Genomic DNA, 25,969 nt, shown 5'->3' on the forward strand with positions numbered 1-25,969 from the left:
TGGCTTCTGCGGTTGGAGCCTTTACCGCTATTACCGGGTCCACGACCCTTTGCAACTCCAGATCCCGGGCATCCGTCGCCCTCTTCTGGCCTCCACGGGCACCCGCGAACGTCCTCTACACGTGTGCGCCCCCAGGCAAGCAGACACGCGCAGGCCGTTTGAAATTAATCTTTAAAAAGACTGACACACACCCCCCCGCAAAGCACCCCTGTAGCAACTTTTAAGAGGCACGTGCAGCTTGCTACGCATGCGCCCTGTCTTCTCAATGATTGGCGTGTGTGCTTGCCCACTTTCCTTAACAACGGTCACCAGGGAGACGAGATTGGGAAGACGCCCCCTGCGGATTGGCTGTTTCTAGTTTCACTGCCTCAGGAGAACCGCTAGAAGGGGCAGGTCCCGGCGTTGCAGTAGGATAGCTCGCTGTCCCAGAGCTCAGCGGGAGAGCGCTTGACTATGGCTAAGAAGGACGAAGAGATGATCACCCCGAAGTCCAGCCAGATCCTGGGAATGAAGGCGCAGTCGGAGTCTGAACAGCCTCCCAAACTGCAGCAGGAACTGGAGAGCAGTCCCAGTTCTGTGGGGGAATCTGCCGTGAGGACGGGAACAGACGTGCAGACCGACACGGCCACAGTGGACACCACCTCTGTGGAAGGGGCTGAAGATGCTGCAGCCAACTTGTTCCCGGTGAGGGAGGGACAGAATTGTCCGCTAGCGAATATTTAGAAAAGGTTTCTCGGCAAGGTGCTGCCAGTCATTATGTTTACTAACATTTGAGACATTTCTGAAGTTGCCCTGATTGTAAATAGGGTACTAAATAGCAGTTGGAGCCCACCGAAGTCCAGCCTTGACCCCTTTGCTATACATAAACTTAGAGCCTACTCAGACCCGTTAGACTTTCACGATGTAGCAGACCAGGGTCGCATACTGTAGCAGTAGCTCTTCTTTCCGTAATCTGTTTTCTCTCCACAGCCACCACTACCCAAGCCCAGGATCTGCATGTGGTGAGTGTGGAGAGCCCTGGGGAGAAGTTCCGCCCCTCATTTTTATTACTTCCTTAAGGTTTTCCGTCCAGTCAGGGCACCCCAATTTTACAAAGACCGAGAGATGCTCAAGGTAATTAGTCAGGGTTCCAGGTTCCTCAGGCTAAAGTGGCAGTGTGAGAAGAGAGGGAAGGACCAAGGGTGTACACAGGGAACAGGGGATCACAGCTGCCATGAAGGAGCGCTGTGTAGATTGAAACCAAGGCCCAAGAGAACATCATCAAGGTCACACACATACACACACACAGCAAGACAGGAACTCAAGATTTTTTTGTTGTTTTTTTTTTAGACAGGGTTTCTCCTTGTAGCTTTGGCTGCCCTAGAAAATGTGCTATGTAGACCAAGCTGGCTTGAACTCTTGAGTTCTGCCTGCCCCTGCCTCCGAGTGTTTGGGATCAAAGGCATGTGCCACTACCATCTGACAGAACTCAGGTTTTCTAAGCATTGGGTTTATACATTAAAAAAAAGTCTCCTAAGGGTTTGTCTAGAGTTTAGATTCTAAACCATGATATTCCTCATTTACAGTGAAAGTGAGGCCCATAAAAAATAATTTGCCAAAGGGTACTTAGCACATTAGCCAAGCCTCAACTCCTGATGCCCATTCCGATGCTCTAGAAGTCACAGCTCCATCGGGGAAGCTGTACAAGCCATCAATGATTTGTCTCATTTTTTTCCCTACAGGAAGTACCTGGACATCCATTCAATGCACAAACTGGATAAGGCAGCCACTGTGGAAGCGATGAGAGAGTATGGATTTGAGTTGGGAGAGACAGAGCTCTTGGGAGGGGAAACACAAGGAGTGGCACAAGGAAAGCCTATAGTGTCAGGTGATGGAGGTGAGAGGAGGCTTAAGTTCAGGGCTGCAGAGGCTCAGTTAAAGAGCACTGGCTGTCCTTCCAGAGGACCCAGGTTTGGTTCCCAGTACCACAGTCTGTAACTCCAGTTCCAGAGGATCCAACATGCTCTTCTGGCCTCCATAGGTACCAGACAAGCATGTGCTACACATGCACACAAGCAGGCAAAACACCCATATAATAAAGATAAATCCTAAGGCATGGGGGGTTGGGGGAGCTCATGCTGTCACTCATGCCTTCCTCTCCCTCTCTCCCTTCCTCCCAAGGGTTCTGGCTGAGCTCTTGGAGCTTGGCTACCCAGAGCAGAGCCTTCGGGATGCCATTATCTTGGACCTCTTTTCCCATGCATTACTCTTCTGCCGCCAGCAGGCCTTTTCACCAGAGCAGACATCAGCAGCTTGTGCCTTGCTCCAAGATCTTCACAAGGCCTGTGTTGGTGAGAGGGAGGCAGCCACCAAAAGGTTTGAGCCCCAGGAGAGGAGGCTGGGCTAGCACAAGTGACTGTGGGAAGCTGAAGTAGGGAGACCAAAGTCTGGGATTCTAGTTCCACCATAATTAATATTATTGTGCCCCGTTTATCACCTTTGAGATGTCTCCTTATCAATAAATGAAATACATGGCACTAATGTTATTGGTCTGTTCTGAGAAATATTTAAATAGGGGGCTGGGGAATATAGATTTAGTAGAGTGCTTGCCTAGTGCAAAACCCTGGGTTTAATTCCAGCGCTGTGTAAATCAGGTGAGGTGGCACAAACCTGTAATCCTAGCACTTAGCAAATAGAGGCAGAAGAATCAAGTTCAAGGTCACCCTGGACACCATGACATCCTGTCACAAAGTAGCTTCCTGATGCCAAGTATAGTGGCTCAAGTCGGAAACAGCTGCAGCCAGGAGGCAGAGGTGGGAGCAATCCCCTCAGTTTGAGGCCAACTTGAGTTATACACTGAGTTTCGGAGCTACAGAATGAAGCTCTGTCCCAGAAACAAAACTTCCTGAAGGACTTTGTCTTGATTTCAGTGCCTAGAAAAGTATGTAGTGAGAACTTGGTATCTGTGGAGTGAATTAACAAAATAGGCCAGGCCTTACTCCTAGAATTGCCCCCTTCTGAATCCCGTGCTCTCATAGGAGTGGGATGAAAGGATGGAGAGCGGGAACGACCTGACTGCTTCACCTTGTTTCCCTCCAGCTACCCCTTTGGGCAACGTGGAGGAATGCTACCACTACTTTACCAGCATTCTCTTTTGCCATGGAGTCAGGGTCAGTACCCTGGGAAAGAGCCTTCCCTCAATTGTGATCTAGCCCAAAATCCTGCTCTCCTTCCCACCACCCTCCTCCTCTTCCTCTGAAGGCCACCTGGGGTTTGCCCTGCCTCTAGAAAGCTGCCCTTCCGGGAGGGCGAGCTAGCTAGATTTCTGGAGGTTGTCAGGGCACTTAATCCTGATTGCCGTCACAGCGGCCTCCTTTCAGCATCGACCTCTTTAAAGAGCAGCAGCTGTTGTCCCTGGCAGACTATGTGGTCAACACCTACTTCCGCCACTTCAAGCTCTACAAATATGTCTTCACACCCCAGGTACTGTGTGCAGGCGGTGAGGGACCACCTGTCTCCCCCTTTCTCTTATGGCAGGTGCTGTCCTCTCAGCCTCCCTCTTCCCTTGTCTATCCAGGTTCGGCTGGACCTGTCTCTGTCTTACATGGGGCTACAGCCACCCAAGCTCTGGCCAGACGGTAAGATGGGGTACGGATGGGCCAGACTGGAACTGGGCCAGGGCTGGGGCCAATGCCTCTTCCTGCTTTTGGCATACAGAGAGAGACTACGAGGAGGTGGCAGAAGAACAAGTGGCTATTCCACAGGAGGAAGAACCAGAAACTGTGGCCCAGACAGAACAACAGCCAAGTGAGCATGTGGAGGGGTTAAGGTGTCCTGGGATTCTGAGCCATGGTCAAATGAAGGGTTTGGGCCTACTTAACATTTTGTGCTTTTTCCCCCCTGCCATTTGTTTTGCAGTGCTGGGGAATTAAATTAGAACCATGTGCATTAAGTGTTTTACCACTCAGTTGTAGCTCCTCAGCAGGACCCCACTTTTTTTTTTTTTTTTTTTTTTTTTTTTTGAGACAGTCTCTGTAATCCTGCCTGTCCTGGAAAACACTGTAAACCAGGCTGGCCTGGAACTCAAGAGATCTATCCACCTGCCTCTGCCTCCTGAGTGCTGGGATTAAAGGCGTGTGCCATCACAGCCCAGCCAGTCTTGTTTTACTAGAGACAGAATGAGAATGTGTGTGTAGAGATCAGAGGACCTTTGGAGTCAACTCGCCTTCCACCTTTATGTGGACTGAACTTGGATTGTCAGGCTTATACAGCAAACCCATTTTTACCCACTGAACCATCCACCAGCCCTTGTTTTTTTGTTTTTGAAAGAAGGTCTTCTTGTGTAGCCCAGGCTGGCTTTGAACTCAAGATCCCCCTGCTCAAACTCCTGAGTGATGAGGTGTTCCACCATACCCAGCCCAGGACTTAGTTTTAGTTCTGGTGTCCCCTAAAATTTCTTGAGATTTATTTGTTTTTATTTCATGTATTTGGGAGTTTTGCTTACATGTGTATTTATGCATCCCATGTGTGCAGCACCCACAGGTCAGAAGAGGGCCTTGAATCCCCTTAGAACTGGAGTTACAGATGCTTGTGAACCACCACGTGGGTGCTGACAATTGCATTCAGATTCTCTGGAAGAGCAACCAGTCCCTTAAGCCACTGAGCCATTTCTCCAGTCCCATGTCCCCTCTCTAATTCCTATTCAAAAGTCCAGATAAGTGTATAATGCTGGGGGTGCTGTGTTTAGAAAAGCTGGCCAGAAAGAGAGTGATGGGAGAGTGGTTTACAATGACAAGTGCAGATCTGGAATATCAGGTCCCAGGATGCCCAGTTTAAACACGTGCATATGAACTCAATCCTACCATCAAGTTATCATTACTATCCATGTTTACACAAAGAAGCTGTTGAGTGGGCTAAGTCGATGACAGTGCAGTCAGAATTAGAACCCAGAGTGCAGTTTGGCCACTCTGCCCAGCTGTCTGTCTCAGAAGAGATGGCTGACAGTTCCTAAATTGAAGCAGCACTGCCCCTTGCATAGCTCATCCCCAGATAATACCTCTCCTGACCCTCCTCTCTCCCTGTAGGTGTGGTGGATGTCCTCCAAACCTATATCAAGAGCCAGCTGAGCAAGGAGCTGGGGCAGCTCCAGCAACTGGTGGAGGAACGGCTCAAGGAGAGCGAGGAAAGGCTGAGCAGCAAACTGGCTGCACTGGAGCGGCCCCATCAGTCACATCCCAGCAAAGGCAAGAACAAGCTCAAGTGATCCCCAGCATTTTCTCCAATAAAGACCTGGGCCAGAGCACCCCACCCCCCACCTTCACGAGTACCTTCTGAGTTTCCCTACGAAACTAGATAGCAGACATGGGCCCTGGCTCTCCCAAGCTTGTAGCAGGCTTTATTTCAGATGCAGCATGGACAGCGATGACAAGGCCAGGCACAATATTGGAAGAGGCTCCCTTCCATGTCAGCCCTGATCTTCAAGTCCAGAATAGGTAGGAGTAGAGGGCTTTTTCTGTGACAAGCAGCATTATCAGTGGTAGGCTTGGCAAGGCAGGGCTAAGGTCAGAGTCTCAACAGGTTGGAATGATCAAAAAAACAAAAACAAAAGAAAACCCAACTCCTTCTGGAGAGTCATGCTTTCTGAGGTCCTAGCTCTGCACTAATGTAGCCTCGTTCTCTGTGACAGTGTTGGAGTCTCCTTCCTCTTCAGTGGCCACAACAGGGAAAGGCCTAGGAGGCTGGTGCTGGAAGAGGGCTGCCCGGTTCTGCTGCTCACCCTTCTTCACCCAGTGCCCGTAGAGCCGGAAGGCACAGTTGTCAATGAGGCGCCGAACTGGCCGCAGTGCATAGGGGTCCCTCAATAGTGCATTTTTGGTTAGTGATCGTAAACGGTGAGTGCTCAAGGCCACTCGTCCAGCAGCCAGTATTGTCCACACTGCCACCTGAGAAAAGGGACAGTGTTAGCCCAGTAAAACATCCAGCAGAGGGAAAAGGTCAAGGTCCAGGTGCAGACCCTGCTAAGTGAGGCTTACCCGGAACCGTTGGCGAGGTGTGAGGGCCCAAGATTGGCTGCCTTCACAGCGCTCAAAGAAGGGGTGCTGTAGGGCTTGCCCAGCTGTTAAGCGTTCCTTAGGATCCACCTGCAGCAGCTTTGAGATCTAGAGAAACCTTATAGCATCAGAGTCAGATGAGATCCTGGGTCTTCCCTAGTATCTTCTCATGGCCCCTACTCACCAGATCTTTGACAGTGTCTGAACGATCATTCCACTCAGGTGAGCTAAACTGGTACTGGCCTTCCATGATCATACGTAGCATCAGGATTTGGCGGCGGTGCCAGAATGGTGGCGAGCCAGCCAGAAGTGTGAACAAGATCACCCCACAGGCCCAGCTGAGAATGAGACCATGGTTAGACTGGCCTAGGTAACAAGCAAGGATGTGACACACAGAAGGGGAAGGGGTGACAGAAACTCACAGGTCAACTTCCTTGCCATAGCCTGGGTGGGTTTCATCCATGGAGCATTTAAGGATCTCTGGTGCTAGATATCCTGGAGTCCCACACAACTCTGGGGAGAGAGAGCAGAAGACTGAGGCAATACCACTAACCTCCTCCAGAGCCCCAAACACCAGATCTCTGTTGGAACCTATTCAATTTTGCAAGAGCATGACCATTCCCTGTCTGCTCCTGAGTTTCCTGCTCAGCCTCAGAACAAGGCCATGCCCCTAGCTAACCAGTTAAATTCCCACCAAAGCTTGTGGTGCCCTTCTTTGGAAAACTAAGCTTGAGAATGACTTCAAGCTCATACTCAAGCACATCATTCACCTCCTCCACCTTCAAGCCAAGCTACTCACTCATCTCAACAGCTTGTTTTACCACATTATCAGATACATAATACACGTGAAAAGCAAAATTCCAAGCTCTGCTGTGGTGCTTTCTGCCAAGCCCATTCTTCCTTTCTTAAGTTCCTCTTCATAGGTTTATGAGGTTCTTTTTGGTTCTCTTGAATTTGAAAGACAGGATTTTTTCCCCCCAGTGTCTGGGATTGTACCTACAGTTTCACACATGCTAAGCAAGCATCTTACCACCAAACTACCCCCCACCCCCAGCCCGAGATTTTTCTTTTTTTTTTTTTTCCCCAGACAGGATCTCACCATGTGGCCTTGGCTGGCTTAGAACTCATTATGTGGACCAGGGTGGTCTTGAACTCAGAAAAATCTGCCTGCCTCTGCTTCCTAAATGCTGGGAGTAAAGGAGTGTGCTGCCATGACCAGCACAAGCCTGGAGTTCCTTCCTTCGTTTTTTTTTTGTTTTGTTTTTTGAGACAGGGTTTTTCTGTGCAACAGCCCTGGCTGTCCTGGACTCACTCTGTAGGTCAGGCTGGCCTTGAACTTGAGATCTGCCTGCCTCTGCCTCCCAAGTGCTGGGAGTAAAGGTGTATGCACCACCAAGCCCAGCACAAACCTGGAGTTTCTTAAAGAACATCTGAGGTGGTCCCTGTTTAAACCCATTTCTTGAGCTAGCTGTGGTCTACATGATCTACTCTGGTCTACAGAGCTAGTTCCAGGACAGACATGGCTACATGTAGAGACCCTGTCTCAAACCAAACCCAAAACCCCTTCCTTGATTCTCTATCAAGGCATCAGAGTCAAGTCAGGTTCCTACAACTCAGGTTCCTTCAGCACTTAATATAATCTCTATTTTTTTTACTGTTCCAGGTGACAATTTTTTTTTCCTTTTTTTTTTTTTTTTTTTTTTTTTTTTTTTTTTTTTTAGTTTTTATGTTATGTGCATTAGTGTGAAGGTGTCAGATCCTTTGGAGTTGGTATTACAGACAGTTGTGAGTTCCCATGTGGGTGCTGGGACTTGAACCTGGGTCCTTTGGAAGAGCAGACAGTGCTCTAACCACTGAGCCATTTCTCCAGCCCCAACAATTTTTTTATTTTAGAAATTCCAAACTATTCCATGTTATACTTCCAAGAGAACTTAATAAGCCTAAATTGAAAAGGACTTTTGGGAACACAAGTATTGATGTACCTTTCCCAAGGTCATTATCTTCCAGGAAGTCAGTAAGAAATACCAGAGTGTAAGTCATGTGAAACAAACAAAAAACCCTAGACTTGAATCACTCAAGTTAAGGAGGAGGATAATGCTGGCAGGGCAAAAGTCTACCAAAAGGAGGTGGAAGTGGGAGCTGAAGGGAAGAAGCACAATACTGCAGAGTACCCGGAGGCCACAGTTTATGTAAGACTGCCTAGGTTCAAGTTCAGGCTCTGGGCAAGTCATTATGGCCTCATGTCTAGTCATAAAACAGAGACACTGATACTATTGAGAAGAAATACTGTTAGGTCAGTAAGCCACAGCACAGAGATGTGGTATGGCATTTGCCCCATGGTAAATGCCCACTGTTTCCTATTCATGTACACAGTACAAAACCATAAAGGACAAGATAGCTTATGAATAGCTGTTGGGACTACTGCATTAGAAATGTGTGTGTGTGTGTGACACATGTATAGGCCCAAGGCTGAGGTTGAGCATCTTCCTCAATTACTTTCTACTTTTTGTATTTAGGTAATTAGCCAGTTTCCATGCTGGTATTTCCATGGTTGCTGGCATCTGAACTCTGGTCCTAAAACTTGCATGGCAAGAGCTTTTACCCACTGGGCCATCTTCCCAGTCCCAGAAAAATTTATTATAAGGAATGCATAACACAGTACAAGCTCTGGCTCCCAGGATCCCAGATGAGATGTTACACAAGCCTGGCTGGACATCCCAGGCTCCTCACAGCATCTGAAGCACCTCGTAGAGGTCTTGTTTTATCAACACTTCAAGCTGCTGGGCCCTTCTTGCCCTAATCTATCTTTCCTCCCAACTCCAAGCCCAGCTCTGGAGGCCTCCTCTGTGCATCCCTCAGGTTGAACACTGTTCCTTTCTTCTAGCTTTCCTGGCAAGGTCCTCTGCTTATCCATCTCTATTCTCCAAGGTTCTTAAAGAAGTCCACTGAGTTGCACAAAGCCTTTGCATCAAGAAGGTGCTCAGCAGCAAGTATACCCTCTTTCCTTGGCATCTGGGACTCCGTTCTCAACCTGGCCAGCCAACCTCCCTCCCAAGCCTCTTAAGGTGTCTTGTTTCTTTACCTCGAAGCTTTTCCCCAGGTTCCAAATGGCAGGAGAACCCAAAATCTGAAAGGCGAATCTGCATGTTGTCATCTAGGAGAATATTCTCAGGCTTCAGGTCCCGGTGTACAATGTTGTTGGCATGGAGAAAGCTCACTGCTTCCAGCAGAGACCTCATGATGGACCTGGGTGAGGCAGACTCCTGTTTCTCCCTGTGCCACTCCCCTGCACATCCCAGGGCATTAGGCTCTACCAATACCTGGTTTCCTTTTCTGAGAGGGCCACCTTCTCTGTGAGATAGTCAAACAGCTCTCCTTTCCGCATCCTAAGGAATTAGGGGAGGGGAAGAAGAGGCAGATGCACCCTACTGGAGTCTGCGAAGGTGACAAGGCTAGTGAGGAGAGTTTCGTCTGTGGCCAGCAGAAGGACCTTAGGAGACAGTATTCCGGAGTGAACTGGATCCCAGGGGCAGTTTGACTAAGTGGGTTGATGGATGAAATATCCTTAATGAGCCAGGCACAGTGGCTCATGACTGTAACCCCAGCACTCAGGGGTAGAGGCAGGTGGATCTCTGTGAATGCAAGGCCAGCCTGATCGACAAAGTGAGCCCAGGATAGCCAAGGCTGCAAAAGACTTCAAGTCAGTATTTAGAATTCAGGCCAAAAGTTCAATTAACAGTTATAAAAAGGTAGAATGATTTTGGAATTTGCTTATTATAGCATCCTTTAAAACTGAGGTTACAGCCTGGAAATGGTGGTGCACACCTTTAATCCCAGTACTTGAGAGGCAGAGGCAAGTAGATCTCTATGAGTTCGAAGCCAACCTGGTCTACAGAACAAGTTCCAGGGCAGCCAGGACTATACAGAGAAACTGTCTCAAAAAAACAAAATTGAGGTTACAGCTGGGCTGTGATGGCACATACCTTTAATCTCAGCACTTGGAAGACAGAGGCAGGTGGAGCTTTGTAAGTTAAAGACCAGACCAGCCAGGGCTACAAAGTGAGGTCCTGTTTCAAAAAACAAAATAAATACATAAACAGATAAAATTGAGGTTATAATTAAAATGGTAATCAATACTCAAAACAGACTGTCATTGTCCATCAACTCTGTAGGACAATGAACAGATATTTCCTATTTCTCCTTAGATTTTTACAGAGAGCTTTGTGAAATTTTTCTGAAGGTCTCTTTAGTATTAAGATTATTCCCTCCTTTCCCAGATATAGTCTTTAGTATTTAGATTATTCCTTCTTCTCCTAGATACAGTGTTGTGGTACACAGTTTATGCTAGCCTTGAATTTGCAATCCTCCTGCCTCAGCCTCTGGAGTACTGGGATTACATGCATGATGCCTGGCTAAATCATACCCTTGAAATACCTTTGCAATTAGTTTGCACTATCATGTGACATATAACATCAGCTACGGATTAACCAAAAGAAAAGAGCCAACAGGCAGAGGGACAGCAGTGCAATGTGTTAATAAGGAGGACTGTGGAGAGACTTTTACAAGGAGTTAGTTCATTGCTGAATACTTGGTACCTAGTGTTTCCCCTCCTCATCACTTTAAAACCACAGGGATTGGGACAGGGACCCCTTTGGTCATTAGAACTCTTGCCATTTGATCGGTTACTGCTGTTCTTAAGTATTTTTGTCAATAATGGCACCTAAGGAGAAGGGCTGGGCCTCCGCAGAATAGAGAGACCTGGCAGGAGCTGAGTAGGTGTAAACAGAGTGGTCTCCTGCCCACAGAGCTATAACCCTGGGGCCACACACAGAGGCAAGAAACCGGCATCCCAGATGAGCAGGGTGATACTCACAGGTCAAACACCAGGAACATGAAGCTAGAAGACTCGTAGGAATCGATGAGAGTGACTGGGGAAAGAGGCAGAAAGGCAGAGAGAGAGCTGGAAAGGAGCAGATACGCATCACAGGTGCTTTTCCACCCAAAGGCAACACTAGACTATTACTACACTGGGAAGGAAGGAGTTCCACGGAGGCTACAGGGACCCAGAGACTGGCCACTTTGGAGGCAGAAAGAGCGAGGAGGAAGAGCAGAGAGACCTAGGTAATTCTAGGGTGTGGATTAGGGCTGGGGCTGTCAGCCAGCAGGGGCAGGGAATGCAGCCTCACTGATATGGGGGTGGCCAGCGACCTGGCGAAGGATGTGCATCTCTCGCCGGGTGGCTTCCCGCACCTCCTCCAGCTGCTCAGCACTCAGCCGCTCAGCTGTCACTTCCATGATCTTCACTGCGAACTCCTCACCAGTAGCCCGATGGACACAGCGGCGGACCACGGAGCTGACTCCTCTGGCAGAATCAAAGGATAGCCAAGTCAGGCCTCCCACACTCCCTCTCACCCTTTTTCTTTTTCTCCCTCTCACTTTTTTCCCCCCACTATATAGCCTTCGTTGTTCTGAAAATCACTATTTAGACCATCCTGACTTCAAACTCACAGAGATCCACCTACCTCTGCCTCCCTGAGTGCTGAGATTAAAGGTGTGCGCCATCACATGTGGCTACCATTACTCATCTTTAATAAACTTTACTGGGCATCTTCTAATTTCAGGAAGTTCAAAGGGTCAAGTCACCTGGAGCAGACTAAATGCCACCTCCACCAACGCCACCTGTTCTCTCCCTCCTCAAGCATCCTCTACGCCTCTTACTTTAAGGGCCCTTACTCTCTAGTAATTAAGCCTTTCTAGTAAGATTCTAAATCATTGCAAGGGGGAATGCAAGTCTCAAGACACAAAGCCCACCTGGGCATGTGGTGCACACCTGTGATCCCAGCACTTGGGAGGCAGAGGCAGGCAGAGCTCTGAGAGTTCGAGGTCAGCCTGTCTACAAAGCAAGTCCAGGACAGCCAAGGCTACACACAGAGAAACCCTATCTCAAAAAACGAAACAAAAGACTCAAAGCCCAATCTTTTTTCTGCTGACAGCCTCCAGTGCCCTGTTCTCTGAGTGCTTCTTGAAGGTCAGCCTTGGGCTGGGAGAATGCCTTGGGGCGCTGTGCTTGCTGAACCTGTAACACCTCTATCTCTGTATTCTTACCAGTCAAGGCCCTCGCTGTTCACACTCCCAGCTGACCCCCCCCCCACTCCTACCCAACCACATCCTAACGTACTTTGCAGGGGTCTCCAGTCTATGTCCTATGGCCTCACCCCAGTGCACTCACTGCCGTGGCTCAGACCTTACCTTCCTTATTTGGATACCTATAAGAGCCGCCTTCTTCTCTTCCCAGCTGCTAAGGCTCTCATCACCTCAACACACAGCTTCTCAATTAACTTTCTAAACATAGATCCGATCTTATTGCTCAGGGTTTAAAAACTTCCCAGCTCATTAGTTAACAAGAGCAACTGTCTTTTCTTTCCTCTCTCCTTGTCAAGTGCTAGGGATTGAACTCAGGGCTTCACATATGCCAAGCAAGCACTCTACCTGCCACCAAGCTATCTGTTTATCTTCGTTTTGGTTTTGGTGACACCTTATTCACCCCGGCCCCTTTCTCTCTAAACAGCTTCACTGTATTAGTCTGACTAGGCTGGCCTCAAACTCAGAGTGCATGTTGTATGTATGTATACTATGTATGTAAGCAGGAATGTGTGTGTGTGTGTGTGTATGTATGTATGTATGTATGTATGTATGTATGTGTGTATGTGTATGTATATGCATTGTGGAAGAGGGGTAAAAAGACTGTAAGAACCAGAATGCCAGGAAGCCTATTAGCATTTCATCTTTTTGATAACAGGGCGTTAGATAATTTTGAAAGTATCTCACAGTTAATTTCAAGACGGAACGTATGGCACACACTTTTAATCCTAGCAATTGGAGGCAGAGGTAGGTAGAACTCCGAGTTTGAGGCCAGCCTTCCTCCCAATGTTACACCCAGTTCGAGAGCCCCCAAAAGATCTACAGGAATCGACTCTGTTGCAAAACACATGAGGGTCTTTTTATTACAAGCTCAAGCCCGGGTGGCTGCCCTTTACAAAGACATTTGGGCAAGCAACCCCCGGCTCCGGGAGATCAAGGTTTTTAAGGGAACAAAAACGCCAGTGGGGTAGTACAAGCCTTGGCATTGCAGGATTGGTAAGAGGAACAAAACACAAGCAGGGTGGTCTCTAGGGAAGCTGACCTTTAAAATGATTGGTCTATTTTTAGGCACCAAGACTGCTAAGGGTCGGGCCTAGCTACCTGGGAGACATCTGACCTCTAGTTCTTAGGGGCCATGTGATTCCAGTCATACCCTGAGGTTTATCTGGTGGGGGCTGCTGCTGGCCCATTATCTGAAAGGAATGTGGGTCTACCCTAGCCTCTGGGCTAGCCCTCTGCTCTAGCCTCTGGGCTAGCCCTCTGCTCTGAAGGAATGTGGTCTTGTGATTCTGCCCCAGCCCCAGGAATCAACTCTAACCTTTCACCCCCACGCCCCGAGACAGGGTTTCTCTGTGTAGCCCTGGTTGCACTGGAGCTCTCTCTGGAAACCAGGCTGGCCTCAGACTCAGAGCTCAATCTGAGTATGTGATTAAAGGCGTGCACTATCACCTCCCGTCTCCATACTTTTAATAAATCACTTTTCCAAATGTACCAGATCCTTCATGGATAAAAGTTTAGTGTTAAAAGAACTTGGTGGGGCAACGAGAGGGCTCAGTTGATAAAGTGCTTGCAGTGCAAGCCTGATGACCTCAGTTTGATCCCCAGAACCCGTTTAAGGGTGAAAGGAGAGAACCGACTCCATAAGAGTTGTCCTCTGGCCTCCACACATGCACCACACACACACACACACACACACACACACACACACACACACACACTAATAAGTAATAAAAGATTCAGCAAATAGCCAACAAGTTAACTGAAGCACAGATGAAATAGCAGGACCACAAACTGAGGTCATTTGGTGTATAGTTCTTAGGCAAAAGGAATTAAGATTTCATGTTTTTTTCCCTCTTTTTTCTTTTATATTTTATATAAAATATTTTGAATTGAAGTAGAATTATATCACTACTCTCCCTCAAACACTTCATGCTCCTCCTTTCAAGTTGATAGCCTGCAGCACAACAAACCGCCCTCCCAAGACCCGCCCCTTCCTGTCATTTTCTCATGTTTCCTAAAGCTCCTTGATCGTTTGCATTGATCTTCATCTTGTTTTCATTATGTCCCTATTGTTAGAATGTAAACTCCAAGACAGAACTTTATGGGTTCCTGTCACACCTTTCCCTGGTATCCTTCGTGCCTGACACACATAACCAATATACTAAGCTTCTAACAAAAATCCACAGAAGCACGTGAGGGGGTGGCGACCACAGCAGCTCAGCCCTCCCCCAGACAGGGTTTCTCTGTTGTATCCCTAGCTGTCCTGGAACTCCCTGTATAAAACAGGCTGGTGTTGAGCTCGGAGGTGCACCTGACTCGGCTAAGAGTAAAGGTGAGCGCCTCCACCACCCGGCCCACAGTAGTTTTTATATAGACCCTACCTAGCCAGCGGGATATCTTCAAAATTCCCACGTGCTTCCTTTCAGGCACTGTAACTGAAATGCTTATAGAAAAACTAGGTTTAACTCAGAACTGTTTTCCATTGACCATTTCCCAAGGAGCCAGCCTTCAGGAGGAAGCGTTTATCCCTAGCTGGGATCTGACTTCTCTGGACCTCTGTATTCCCCTGCCAAGGCTCACCTGCCAATGATGTCCTTAGGGTCGTACTTCTGGTAAAACTCTTTGGCCGCAGCCCAGTCAGGCAACTCATCCTCCGGCCCCACGTCCAACGTCATTCTGAGGGATGTGGGGGTCTGCATGGAGGAAATGGAGGGTAGTGAGGTCCACAGGTTCTGAGACGATGTACATCTTGGCTCCCGGGGATGCAGCAACTGAGGCTGGGGCGCCAGGGTCCTGGGATTGGGAATGGGGTAGGGGAAGGATCAGGATCTGGCGACAAAAACGATGGGCTTAGGGGAAAGAAAGGGTAGCAAGGGCAGGGAAGGGGACAGGGAAGGGAAAGGGGAAAGGTGGCTTGGAAGAAAGGGGAAATGGCACAAGTGCGGGCGGCTGTTACCGCGCAAGCGCACTTGGCGACCACTGGGAGGAGGCGCAGGGTCTCGTGCAGGGTGACCCCGTGCGGGCAGGGCGGGGGATGGTGGTGGCACAGTCTAACCTGTGCAAAGACCCCCAGCCGCGTGGCTCGCGTCCACTCCTTTGCTTTAAGCCGAAGGACTCCAACAGTGACCTAAATGCTCCGCCCCGTCAGTGCAGCCAATGGCTCCCGCTGCTTGAGAACTAATGCTTTAGAAGCCCTGCCGATTGGAAGTGGTCGTCCAATAGGAAGCGGCGACTCCAGGGCAGGCCAGGACGTCGGAGCTAGAAGTTCCCTAAAGGTCTTCCCCATGAGGAGGCGCCTCAGAAGCAGCCAATCAATGCATAGTATTTGGTTTTCTCTGGTGGTGCCTCAGGTCTGGCAGAGGACACGGAAGTTAGGTTACCGGAAGTATGACGTCTCTTCAGTAGCTCGCTGTGCCTTGGTCTGGGGCAAGGCCTTTCAGGTTCCTCCTGGAATTCTCATCTTAATTCGGCTCTTTATTATAGTTAAGAGCCTGTTCCAAAATTGGCCAGGCTCGTCAACAAAATGAGTTCCAGGACAGGCAGGGCGGTTATTGAGAGAAAACATGTGGTATGGATTAGGCCGTCCCCTGGGGTGGCAGGCTCCTTTGGGGCACAGTCTTTGTATACACTTTACCAGTTTCTCCTGCTTTAAGTACACCAGGTAGTAAGGCAGAGGAGTGACTTCACAGCCAGCTAAGTCCTAAGACCTAGACACTGGACTAACAGCAATGAACAAAAAGCAAAATCCTTGAGATTCCAGCATTTTGCTTTTTAGACAGTGTCTCACTATGTAGCCTTCGTTTGCCCGGAATTCGCTGTGTAGACCATGCTGGGCTGGAACTCCCAAAGATCAACCAGCCTCTGTCTCCTCAGTGCTGGGATTAAAAGCATGCAGGACTCCTGGACTTCAGAATGATCTTTCAACAGCTTTTTCTGTAATGAAAACAAGTAACTTCTATAGAGTGCCTTGGTTTTCTATCACTCTTAAAGCACTGATTTCTCATCAGGCTTAAGTTGCAGAAAAAAAAAAAAATTTAACTTTCCTAAGTAAGTTTATTGTTGGTATATAGGAATTATTCTGAAATTAGTCCAATTAAAAATATTCATAAAATTAGGAACCACGAGTCTGCCTGTGAGAATATGGAATCTGGAACTAGAAGAACCGTACAGGTAAAATTAGAACAATGATGAAAAATAGATTAAAAAGTTTTTAAGTTTGATCTCTGAAAAGGCCCTGAAACAGAGTCTAGGAAACACACAGAATATAATGATTTCTATTAGTCACCAATAAAGGAATCATGCATCTTTGGGAAAAATGACCAAGGAAAAGAACAATGACTTAGTAATCACAATATGGGCCTCCTGATGTTCCATTCACTCCACAGGCTTAAAATCTGTGGGTTATACTACATGTTCATGAACATATTTTAAAGATGACAGTAGGACTTGGGATATAGCTTAGTTGTTGAATTCTTTCTCAGCATGAACATGGCCAAGGTGACTCCAAGCACTGAAAAATAAAATAGTAAAAAACAGATGGGTATAAAAGTCAGGAAAGCATATAAATTATTCACAATGTGAGTACAGGAGAAAGGGTGATACAGCAGCCTTTGAGTCATGTTCCTGTACAAAACCTCATAAACTCAGTGGTTAGTGGACTTCTTTGATGTATGGCTAGAGACCTATCTGGGGTAAATAGATGCTTATTCACATTGTCTCCAGAAAAAGTCAGACAAAACTGACGTGTGAATAGGGAGCTGTAGTTCCATAGCCCCACTATGGGAACCAGACATGCATCTGAAATTGGTCTGAGAATAGAGCATCAGTAGGGGAAACACTGGTAGGATTATCCTGTCTCTGTGTGGTAGGGAATTGTGTGCTACCTTACTGTGGTGGCAGATGCATGTTCACTGCAATGAATAAAAAGATTCTGAATCCTGCAAAGAGGGCATCTTTGGGAGGAAAGTCCAGAGTGATCAGCTGCCATCTCTCCAAGTATGGGGACACTCCAAAATGGCTGATGTGGTAGAATAAATGTTGCACCCCTCAAAGTATCATGTGTTTAATGGGGGGGGGGGCGGTAAACAGGCTGTAATGGCAGTTCTGTGGACAATAAGACACAGCGGAGGCTCAGATTCATAACTTGCTGTGTAAGGAGGTATTACAAAGAGGCAAAGACAAGCAACTGTTTCCTTGCACACTAGCTTCTGAGTAGACAGCATACAGTTTGGGGCACTTAGTTAACAGTCTAGTACAGGCAGCTATGATAATCAGGGAAAACTATATCTGAACTGCTTGAACAGGAAATAACTTTTTAAATGCATGTTATGTGTATACGTTGTGTGGGCATGCACATCAGCAGCAGACATGTTGCAGGAATTGGCTCTCTCCTTCTGAAATGTGTGTCAGGAGGATCGGAAGCCAGTGGCTCACACCTATAATCCTAGCACTTGGATAGGCTGAGGCAGGCAGATCTCTGTGACTTCAAGGCCAGCCTGCTCTACAAGGCAAATCCAGGACAGTCAAGGCTACACAGAGAAACCCGGTCTCACAAAACAAAAACAAACAAACAAAACAACAACAATAAAAGAAATTACTCTGAGCTATCTTGCTGGCTCTGGAAAGTATTTTTAAACAAATGAAAGTTTCCCCTAATAGCCTTCAAAATAAAGCTGTGGGGCATGGGGCTAGACAGAATGAGTGCACAGGAGTAGAGAAACTAGTAATACAAATTTGTATCATCTGAGGCAATGAACATGAGACAAGGAAAAAGAGGACTCCGGGCAGACTAGTTCATATGAAACACCAGCTTTCTTATCACTGGTTAAAGCTCTCTCTCTAAAGATCAGTGTTTGGAAGACAACAAAAAAATGATAGTCACTACTGGAGGAAAATTGGACATTCAAGCATCAGTGCTTACTGCCAGTACAATAGGCCAGACAGGACTATTTTCACAGGAGAAAAGAGGGAAAAATAAGTGAATTTGGCAGAGACCTCAGGGCTGGTATGGGGCTTTGGTAGCTTTTGCAGAGCCCCATGGTGAGGCATGTACATCATGTTTTTAAGAATCAATTAAAAGAGATGTAAAAAAAAAAAAAAAAAAAGGCAAAGGGGTTTGTTTGGATCACTTAAAAAAACAACTATCTGGGCTTGGTAACATGTCTGTCAGTACATAGGAAGGTGTGGGACAGGAGTTCAAGGCTTAAGAACAGGCTGTGAGTTAGTTCGAAGGGTAAAAGAACTTGTCACCAACACTGATGATCTTAGTCATTTCCTAGGTCCAGTGTGGTGTAAGAAAACCAACTCCTTAATTCTTATTTCTGTATATGCAGGTTGTAAGCCCTCCCAACACAATACACAAAATCAATAAAAATGGGAGTCGGTGGTTTAAGAGCACTGGTGGCTCTTGTAGTCGGCATAGGCTTGGTTTGGTTCCCAGGACCCACATAGTGGCTCACAATGATCCATAACTTCAGGTCCAGGATATCTAACACCCTTTTCTGACCTCCCTGGCATTAGGCAAGCATGTGGCACACACACATACAACATACCTGCAGGCCAAATGCTCAGATATAAAATAAAATTTAAAAATCCAGCTGTAATAAAAAATTTAGACAGGTCAGGCAGTGGTGGTACACACCTTTAATACCAGTACTTGGGAGGGAGAGGCAGACGGATCTCTCTATAAATTCAAGGCCAGCCTGGTCTTAGGTTCAAGACAATCAAGGTTGCAGAGAAAACCTGTCTCAAAAATTAAAAAAACCCAATAACAAAACAAAACAAACAAACAAAAACCCAGATGACTGTGCAATAGTTTGCCAATGTTTTCCTGAGGAATGGGCAATTACCCTTCCCAGAGCACATTACTCCTCCAGTTAGGTGTGGTCAATGGAGAGGTGGTGGCCACAAGTTCAGAGCCTGTCAGACACTGGAAGCTGGCTTTACTGTCAAGTGTAGCAGGCTAACACATGCATCTGTTGTCCACTTAGCTTTGGCCCCGACCGAACAATGCAATTTAGCCCTACTGAGACCATTCAGGATCCCAGGGTGATGTGGGGTGTGTGTGAGATGTGTTAATAAAAAGGCAGTGGCCTAGGCGTGAGAAGACCAGATGGCTCATGGAAAATGGAAATTTTAGAAGGGTACTGTCCCCTATCTGTGCTACTGTGCTCAACATTACTCTCCTGATGAACTGATCCAAATATTATAATAGATCTTATAATGTTTTCAGAATATCTTCTACTGAAATGAACGTTGGGGAGCTTGCTAAAGTTTCATTGTATGTTAGCCCTTAAATGTCTCAGATTTGAAAAACTGGAAAATCAGTAGAAACTACAATAAAATAATTTCCACAGGTGTACCCAGAATGGCTGGAAAAAGACACTTTCTCAAGCCATAAATCTCATTAAATGAAAATCCTGGTGCCAAGGACAGACTGTATTTCTCAGAGATGTTGCCAGAAAAGCCTCATCTCTTTGAGATCCCTGTAAACCATAGATGCCAACCACACTACTGTCAAACTAGACAGCAAGTCTACTGCTGACACACACTGGTTTTAAGATACGGAGAAATCAGGTTGCACTGAGATGTCTTTTTTCAACATCAGAAGATACAATGTGGGCTGCTGTACAATAATGTTTGCTCATATCCATAGGTTATTGCTGTTGTAAGCCTCAGTTTTTTACTTTAAATATGTATATGTACATGTCTGTGCACATGTATGCAGCTGCCTGTGGAAGCCAAACAGCATCATATTCCCTAGAGCTGGTTTTAAGTTTTCTAGTGTGAACGCAGGGAACTAAACTCAGATCCTCTGCAAGGGTGGTACAAGCTCTGAACTACAAAGCCATCCATGCAGCCCAAGGAACTTTTTGCAGCAGGCAGCAAACACTCAGAGCCAGTCAAGCTACTGAAAATAAGTGACCATTACTGTGGCATTGTGGAAATTCTAAACCATAAATAGTAACAAATGATCAGGAATTACTATCAGTCTTCCTACCCCACAAAACAAAACCTCAGCGAATATCTTCCAAGAGATGAAAAGAGGGTATCAGAACTAAAGGGGCGCAGTGTTCTGCAGGTGTTCCCACCTAACGGAAAGAGTCGCCCCTCAAGATAAAGGAGACTCTTAAGAATGAGGAAGGCCAGAAAGCTGCAAGACTCAAGAAGTTCTTCACTTAGGCTGGACAGTTAGTGAACAACTGCTGAAGAGAAAAACTCTTGGTCAAGGAGTTCCAGGGATACAGCTTTCAAGCTGCTGTCCGTGGTGAGGTAGACTTTGCAGGGATGTGGCTAACTTTGAGTTACTCATGTTCCTGTAAGTAACCCCAACAAATTCATCGGTTCATCACACTAGACTTGAATCGATTCCTTGTTCTGTTGCTGGTGTCCTATTGGGGGTAAACATAATTCATGTCCCCTGCAAGAAGAGTAACACAACGTTTTGGAACACTTGACAGACATCATGTATCTCTTTCTCACTAAAAAAATTGTATTTGTGAGGCACACAAACCTCAAAAGACACATTCAAGAGCCAGGCATGGTATTACATGGGAAGCGGAGAGGTTGAGCCTAGCCTTGTCTTAATAATGAATTCCAGGGCAGAAAGTGCTACATAGTGAGATCCTGTCTCAAAAGTGTGTATGTGCGCATACAAGAATATTCATGGTAGTGTGGCTCTATAACGTTCATGAACTGGAAACAATGAAAAATGTGACCAACAGATAGACAAATCATAATGTAGCCATGTAACATAGCAACAAAACTACAGCTATACACAATAGTTAGTATACGATGGTAAGAGCAAAGAGAAAAAGATAGATGACTACATCTCTATACAGTCAATTTATTTTTTATTTATGTGTGTGCCCACAGAGGACAAAGTTTGAATTCCCTGAAGCTGCAGTTGTGAGCTGCTGGATGTGAGTTCTGGGAAACAAACTTGGTCTTCTGTAAGAGTAGAAAGTGCTCTTAACTCCTGAGTCATTTCTGCAGCCCCTTTGAGTAAGGCGTTCTTGTATTCCATTAAAGATTATTTGTGTGTATTTGTGTGTGTGTATAGTGTTGTGTATGAATGTTTTGCCTGCCTGTATGAATGTGCACCACATGCATGCTTGGTACCTGTAGAGATCAGAAGGCATTGGAAACCCATGGAACTGCCATTACATGTAGGTAAGAGGAATGGAACCCAGGTCTTCTGTAAGAACAAGTGCTCTTAACTGCGCAACATCTCTCCAGGCCTCATATACCCTATTTATTTCTTGGTTGGTTGACTTTCATCTCATAAAACAGTTGCAAGCAAAATTAAGTTACATTGTATGAAGGCAGAACAGTAGTTACTTGTGATAAGAAATGATTAGAGGTTATTAAGGTTTTATAGTTTTGAAAACACTCAATTTGAGTACTAGTTTTCAGGTATTGGCTAGGTGTTAATTTAAACTATATTTGTGACTATATACATGCTGTGGGTGACATTTTAAAACAAAAACTTAAGCAGAGTGTGGTGGTGTACATCTGTAATTCTAGCACACAAGAGGCAAAAGCAGGAGGATGAAGTTCGAGGCTAGTGTGGGCTACATGGTGAGATCGTGTCATTTTAGAAAACAAAACAGTAACAATTATAAAAACAAAGCAAAACAAACAAACAAAAAAAAAAACAGCCAGGTGCAGTGGCGAATGCCTATAATCAACAGCATTCGGGAAGGCAGAGGCAGGTGGATCTCTGTGAGTTTGAGCCCAGCCTAGTCTACCAAGTGAGTCCAGGACAGTCCAGGCTACACAGAGAAACCCTGTCTTGAAAAACAAAACACAAAAATAAAAACAAAAGCTAAAAAGCAGTCAAGTATGGTGGTGTACAGCAGTAATCCCAGTACTTGCACAGCCTGACTCAATAAAACAAAACCAGTCACATATCCCATCCCGTGTACGTTTACAGACCCTAAAATTTTAAAGTATTAATCAGGAATACCAAAATAAAGAATATAAAATATATTTAATCATATAAATGTCAATATATAGAATGGTTATTCCTGTAATCCAATCTTCATCCCTTTGAAACCAATTTGTCTGAATTCAATTGTATCTTTTCTATTTTCTAGCTTTAGGTCCTAAGACACATATTCACCTATTTCCTCAACCATAAAGAAAATGGTACCTACTACTGAGTCATTGTCAGGCCTCAAAAGAAAGGAAAAAAAAAAAATTCCTGGAGCATTGCCTAGCAGTAATCACTCAATAAACACTGTGCTAGCTACTATTTTTTTGTTTGTTTGTTTGACTTCAGGGTCATGGCTGATAGATGAGAAGCTGGGTTTTTTCCCCAAGGGAAACTTCCAAAAGAAGAAGAAATCCTTTCCTTCCCTTGGAGCAATGAGGCCAGATGCAGGCTTAAGTCATCATTTAGCTATCTAGTGCTGCCTTCACCAAAGGCCCAAGGGAAAACAGGAAAAAGAACAATTAGACAGTATTTCACCACCAAAAAAGGTTTTTATTACAAAACAAATTCTAATAAAATCAAGCCTGGTTTTTACCCCTTTCTCTGAATGGAGGCTCCTAGGATGGAGGGGCAGGGGAGACAAAGCAGAGGGTAATGAAAGGACAGAGCAGGCTGACCTCCCTTGAAGTCTCAGGTGCTTTCAATAGCCTAGGTGAGTTCTTCCAATGGCTCCCGAGAAAGGCCACATCCTTCTAGACAGGAAGAACCACGAACCATTCCTGTCACCAGAACTGATCACTGCCGAATTGTTGGACTGGATTCAGGTCTTGACTGACTCTCAGCAAAGGCCACCCAGAGTTACTCAGCCTGAGCAATGGTGTAGGAGAGCAGCCACAGCAGCAGGGGACCCAGAAAAAGGACCGCAAACCAGACAGCAAAACTGGCCAAAATGAATCTCCGGGCCCGGGCCCCCCAATATTTGGCCTCCTCGTGTCGCTCTTCTGCCTGTTGGGGGCAGGTTCTCAGTTAGATTCTCCTCCTGCTTCTGTCCCAAAGTGCCCATTGCCCCATTCCACTTCTTGATCTATCCTAGCACACCTAAACACTTTACATCCTTTTCTTGCCTTTCTTGACTCAACTGCAATACAAAGTATTCACCTCAGTCCTGCCTACTTTTCAGTGATGTTGGTTTGTTTTGTGGTCTCGGGATGGAAGCCAGGGCTATGCACACTAGCTTGTTGAATTATATTTCTACACTGGAAAATACTTTTTAATCCTTCTATTCCTATTCTTTTCTGTCTGTCTTACACTCATTCAGAATTTGGAATTCTTGACTCAAATAAATCACAGCCCGTCAACTCTTTCTCCTGGTCCAGTAGGCACCATCATTCATCATGAAGGATCCTTTCTATGATTTCGTCCCAGTGCAATTCTTATGGTGACAGCAAGTGTTTCTGACTGTCAAGATACATCTAGGGGATGAGAAAAACCCCAGAATGATGTTTAAGTTAGTCTGAATACCCTTTCAGGAGGTATATGTGTATGGTGGCTTTAGTGATATTCCATTTATTATGAGCAGGGCTTTAGTCCTCAATTCCTAGCAATGCCACCCCAGCCACAAGAAAGGGTGCAGATGACTCTCTAACAACTACACTGCTTCTTCCAGATGCTGGATACTGTTCTCATCACTACTTAACTGCCTGCCTGTAGTCTTGGCCCTTGTGATTCAACTCAATGGAGGTTTTAGGAGTAGATCTTTCTGAAACACAAATCTACCCATGTCACTACCCTGAAAAAAAAAAAATAAATTTCTCTCTACTGTTCAAGATAAAGTCAAAATTCCCAAGTACATAATTGGAGGCCCTCAGAGATCTGGATCCTTTGATGTTAATTTTCAATATTCCTCATTTAACCTTTGTATACATTGCTGCCTTTATTTAAATTGTCCTTTCGTAGCACAAGTTATCTTCTTGTCATCTTTTGAATGTTCTGGTAGCCTCTTATTCTAACAGAGTCATCCTCTCTCACACACGTATCTCTTTCCTTGTTTCTAGGGTGCCCTGTGCTCCCCCTGTACCACAGTATTGATGAGCTGCATTCTAATTATCCATTTTTACAATTACCTCTTTCATAAAACATGGGTCCTTTGAAAGTATTCTTATTTTGGCACAAAGCCCAGAGCTAAGGTATTTAGTAACTGTTTAATTAACTGTAGACAGATCAGATAAACAAAACCATTTCATTATACCCACCCGTTCCCCCAGGAATTTTATTCCTCACCTTGATGGCAAACACAAGAGCCACGATTCCCAGGCAAGAACAGCCACAGATAATGCTAGTAACTGCCCAGTATCGGAGGTGGGGCCAGCAGCAGTGGACAGGGGATGGAGAGTGAGCAGCTTCCATGTTGCTCACCAAGCTCTCTGCTGCCTTCTCCTCGTCCTCCATCACCTGTGGGCGATACAGTCAAAGCACTTTTAAGCTCAACAAATGAGCTCTTGCTCTGGCATGGTGACTCCACCCTTCTCAAAGCATGCTGTCTAGTGTCTTAACCCTATACTCTGGAATGCTGTCTTACTGGGAAATTACTGCAGTGACACAGGACAGGTGACTAAATGTGGTTGGAATCCTTTCCATCAGCTAGGATTCTGAATCTGTGGAGGCAAGCATGTGTAAATGTACTCTTTCACAAGCACAGAGGAGCGAACTGACATGCATACCAAGAAACAGAAGAGTCTCAAAACCTTATGACTTAAGATGTTTGTAGTTGTGGTGGCTTTGAGGTAGGGTCTCACTACGTAGCCCTTCCCCAGCTAGCCTGGAACTTACTATACAGACAGAGCTGGCCTCATATCAGAGATTGCCTGCCTCTGGCTCCCTCATGCTTGGTTATTTTTTTTTTTTTTTTGTACTGAAATTTTCTATGTAGTCTTGGCTGTCCTGGAACTATGTAGACCAGGCTAGACTAGAACTTAAAGAGATCCCCCCTGCCTCTGTTTCCTGAGTGCTGGGACTAAAGGCGTGTACCACCACACCTGGCATGAAAGTAGTTCTGGGGATGGAGGAAAGGGAAGCACATACAGTAAGTTCTTTTTTTGCTGTTTTAAAAAACAAAACAAAAATTTAAAACAAACAACAGAAAACACCTAATGCAGGAATGGTGGCAGACATTTAAAATTTCTGGACATGTGGTAGCAGAAAAATCAAGAGGTTGAAGGAAAGCATTGCTAGCTCAGAATTTGAGGAAACATGAAATCCTGTCTCAAAACTCCTGAACATGAGATACCTCACTTCATTTTAATCCAGACCACATAACACAATCAGATTAGAAGAGTTCAAAAGACCTCACTGCCCACAGAGAAACCTGCATAATGACTTTCTATACTCATTCTCAGGCTCTCTGAACTCATCAAAATACGTTTCCACTCTCATGTCCAGTCATTCTTCTACAGCCTCGGCAAAACGAAATCACCTGTGGTTTCCTAAGCGCAAGTAACAAAAAGGCAGAAAGTGGCAACACTGCAATAGTACGTTGAGGTAAGAAATGAAGTGCCAGCAAGTGAGAAGAGCCCAAAAAAGAGGGCCTAGGGAGTTAAGGTCAGAAACTAGAAACGTGAACATAGATTCTTACCTGGCTATAGGCTCTGAGGGACTGGGAGTTTCGGCTTCTGCCTCAGATTTGATTTGGCTTGGGTGGAGATGAAGCTGACTCATGGCTCCAAGCCAAGCCAAGGTAGAGTTGTGGGGCCGGCCACATGTGAAGAGCCCAGGGAGCTGGGACGGGGCATGGCCAACTCAAACCAGTTTGGCTAGATGGATAGCAGAGGAGGGCCAAGGCATGAGCAAATGGAGGATGCCTGCTTTC

General features: G+C 46.0%; 4 protein-coding genes across 10 annotated transcripts in view; 1 reads left to right on the top strand and 3 right to left on the bottom strand.

Annotated features, from left to right (window-relative positions):
- The first annotated feature begins 18 nt into the window (after nt 1-18).
- Cfap119 (cilia and flagella associated protein 119) lies at nt 19-5,360 on the top strand. 4 transcript variants are annotated; one of them, XM_055627411.1, is made up of 9 exons: nt 19-684; nt 970-1,001; nt 1,722-1,787; nt 2,261-2,330; nt 3,079-3,149; nt 3,401-3,462; nt 3,557-3,617; nt 3,697-3,786; nt 5,064-5,360. In XM_055627411.1, exons 1-9 carry the CDS (start codon nt 454-456, stop codon nt 5,311-5,313), a joined length of 933 nt encoding a protein of 310 aa, XP_055483386.1. In that variant the 5' UTR covers nt 19-453; the 3' UTR covers nt 5,314-5,360. The 4 variants fall into 4 exon arrangements, with proteins under 4 accessions (XP_055483386.1, XP_055483384.1, XP_055483385.1 ...); XM_055627409.1 differs by having other exon boundaries at nt 2,161-2,330; nt 3,346-3,462; nt 5,064-5,307; XM_055627410.1 differs by having other exon boundaries at nt 2,261-2,355; nt 3,346-3,462; nt 5,064-5,307.
- On the bottom strand, nt 5,347-15,324 carry Phkg2 (phosphorylase kinase catalytic subunit gamma 2). Of its 2 annotated transcripts, none has more exons than XM_055627408.1 (10): nt 15,226-15,324; nt 14,751-14,863; nt 11,216-11,391; nt 10,903-10,957; nt 9,350-9,415; nt 9,112-9,275; nt 6,452-6,542; nt 6,214-6,367; nt 6,012-6,137; nt 5,347-5,921 (listed from the first exon to the last, which is right to left on the bottom strand). In XM_055627408.1, the coding sequence occupies exons 2-10, from the start codon at nt 14,843-14,845 to the stop codon at nt 5,628-5,630; spliced, it is 1,221 nt and encodes a 406-aa protein (XP_055483383.1). In that variant the 5' UTR covers nt 14,846-14,863; nt 15,226-15,324; the 3' UTR covers nt 5,347-5,627. The 2 variants fall into 2 exon arrangements, with proteins under 2 accessions (XP_055483383.1, XP_055483382.1); XM_055627407.1 differs by having other exon boundaries at nt 14,751-14,963.
- A 7,311-nt stretch (nt 15,325-22,635) lies between these two features.
- Nucleotides 22,636-25,810, bottom strand: Tmem265 (transmembrane protein 265). The gene is made up of 3 exons (XM_055627584.1): nt 25,736-25,810; nt 24,385-24,555; nt 22,636-23,109 (listed from the first exon to the last, which is right to left on the bottom strand). Exons 2-3 carry the CDS (start codon nt 24,550-24,552, stop codon nt 22,963-22,965), a joined length of 315 nt encoding a protein of 104 aa, XP_055483559.1. The 5' UTR covers nt 24,553-24,555; nt 25,736-25,810; the 3' UTR covers nt 22,636-22,962.
- Srcap (Snf2 related CREBBP activator protein) overlaps nt 25,778-25,969 on the bottom strand; it is a 49,864-nt gene continuing 49,672 nt past the window's right edge. For all 3 annotated transcript variants that reach the window (XM_055627581.1, XM_055627583.1, XM_055627580.1), the window contains one exon: nt 25,778-25,968. In XM_055627581.1, coding sequence (XP_055483556.1) covers nt 25,778-25,968 — 191 coding nt within the window. The remainder of the gene's footprint in view (nt 25,969) is intronic.

The sequence above is a fragment of the Psammomys obesus genome, unplaced genomic scaffold (assembly GCF_907164565.1).
Source record: "Psammomys obesus unplaced genomic scaffold, mPsaObe1.curated_primary_1811, whole genome shotgun sequence".
NCBI classification, from domain to species: Eukaryota; Metazoa; Chordata; class Mammalia; order Rodentia; family Muridae; genus Psammomys; species Psammomys obesus.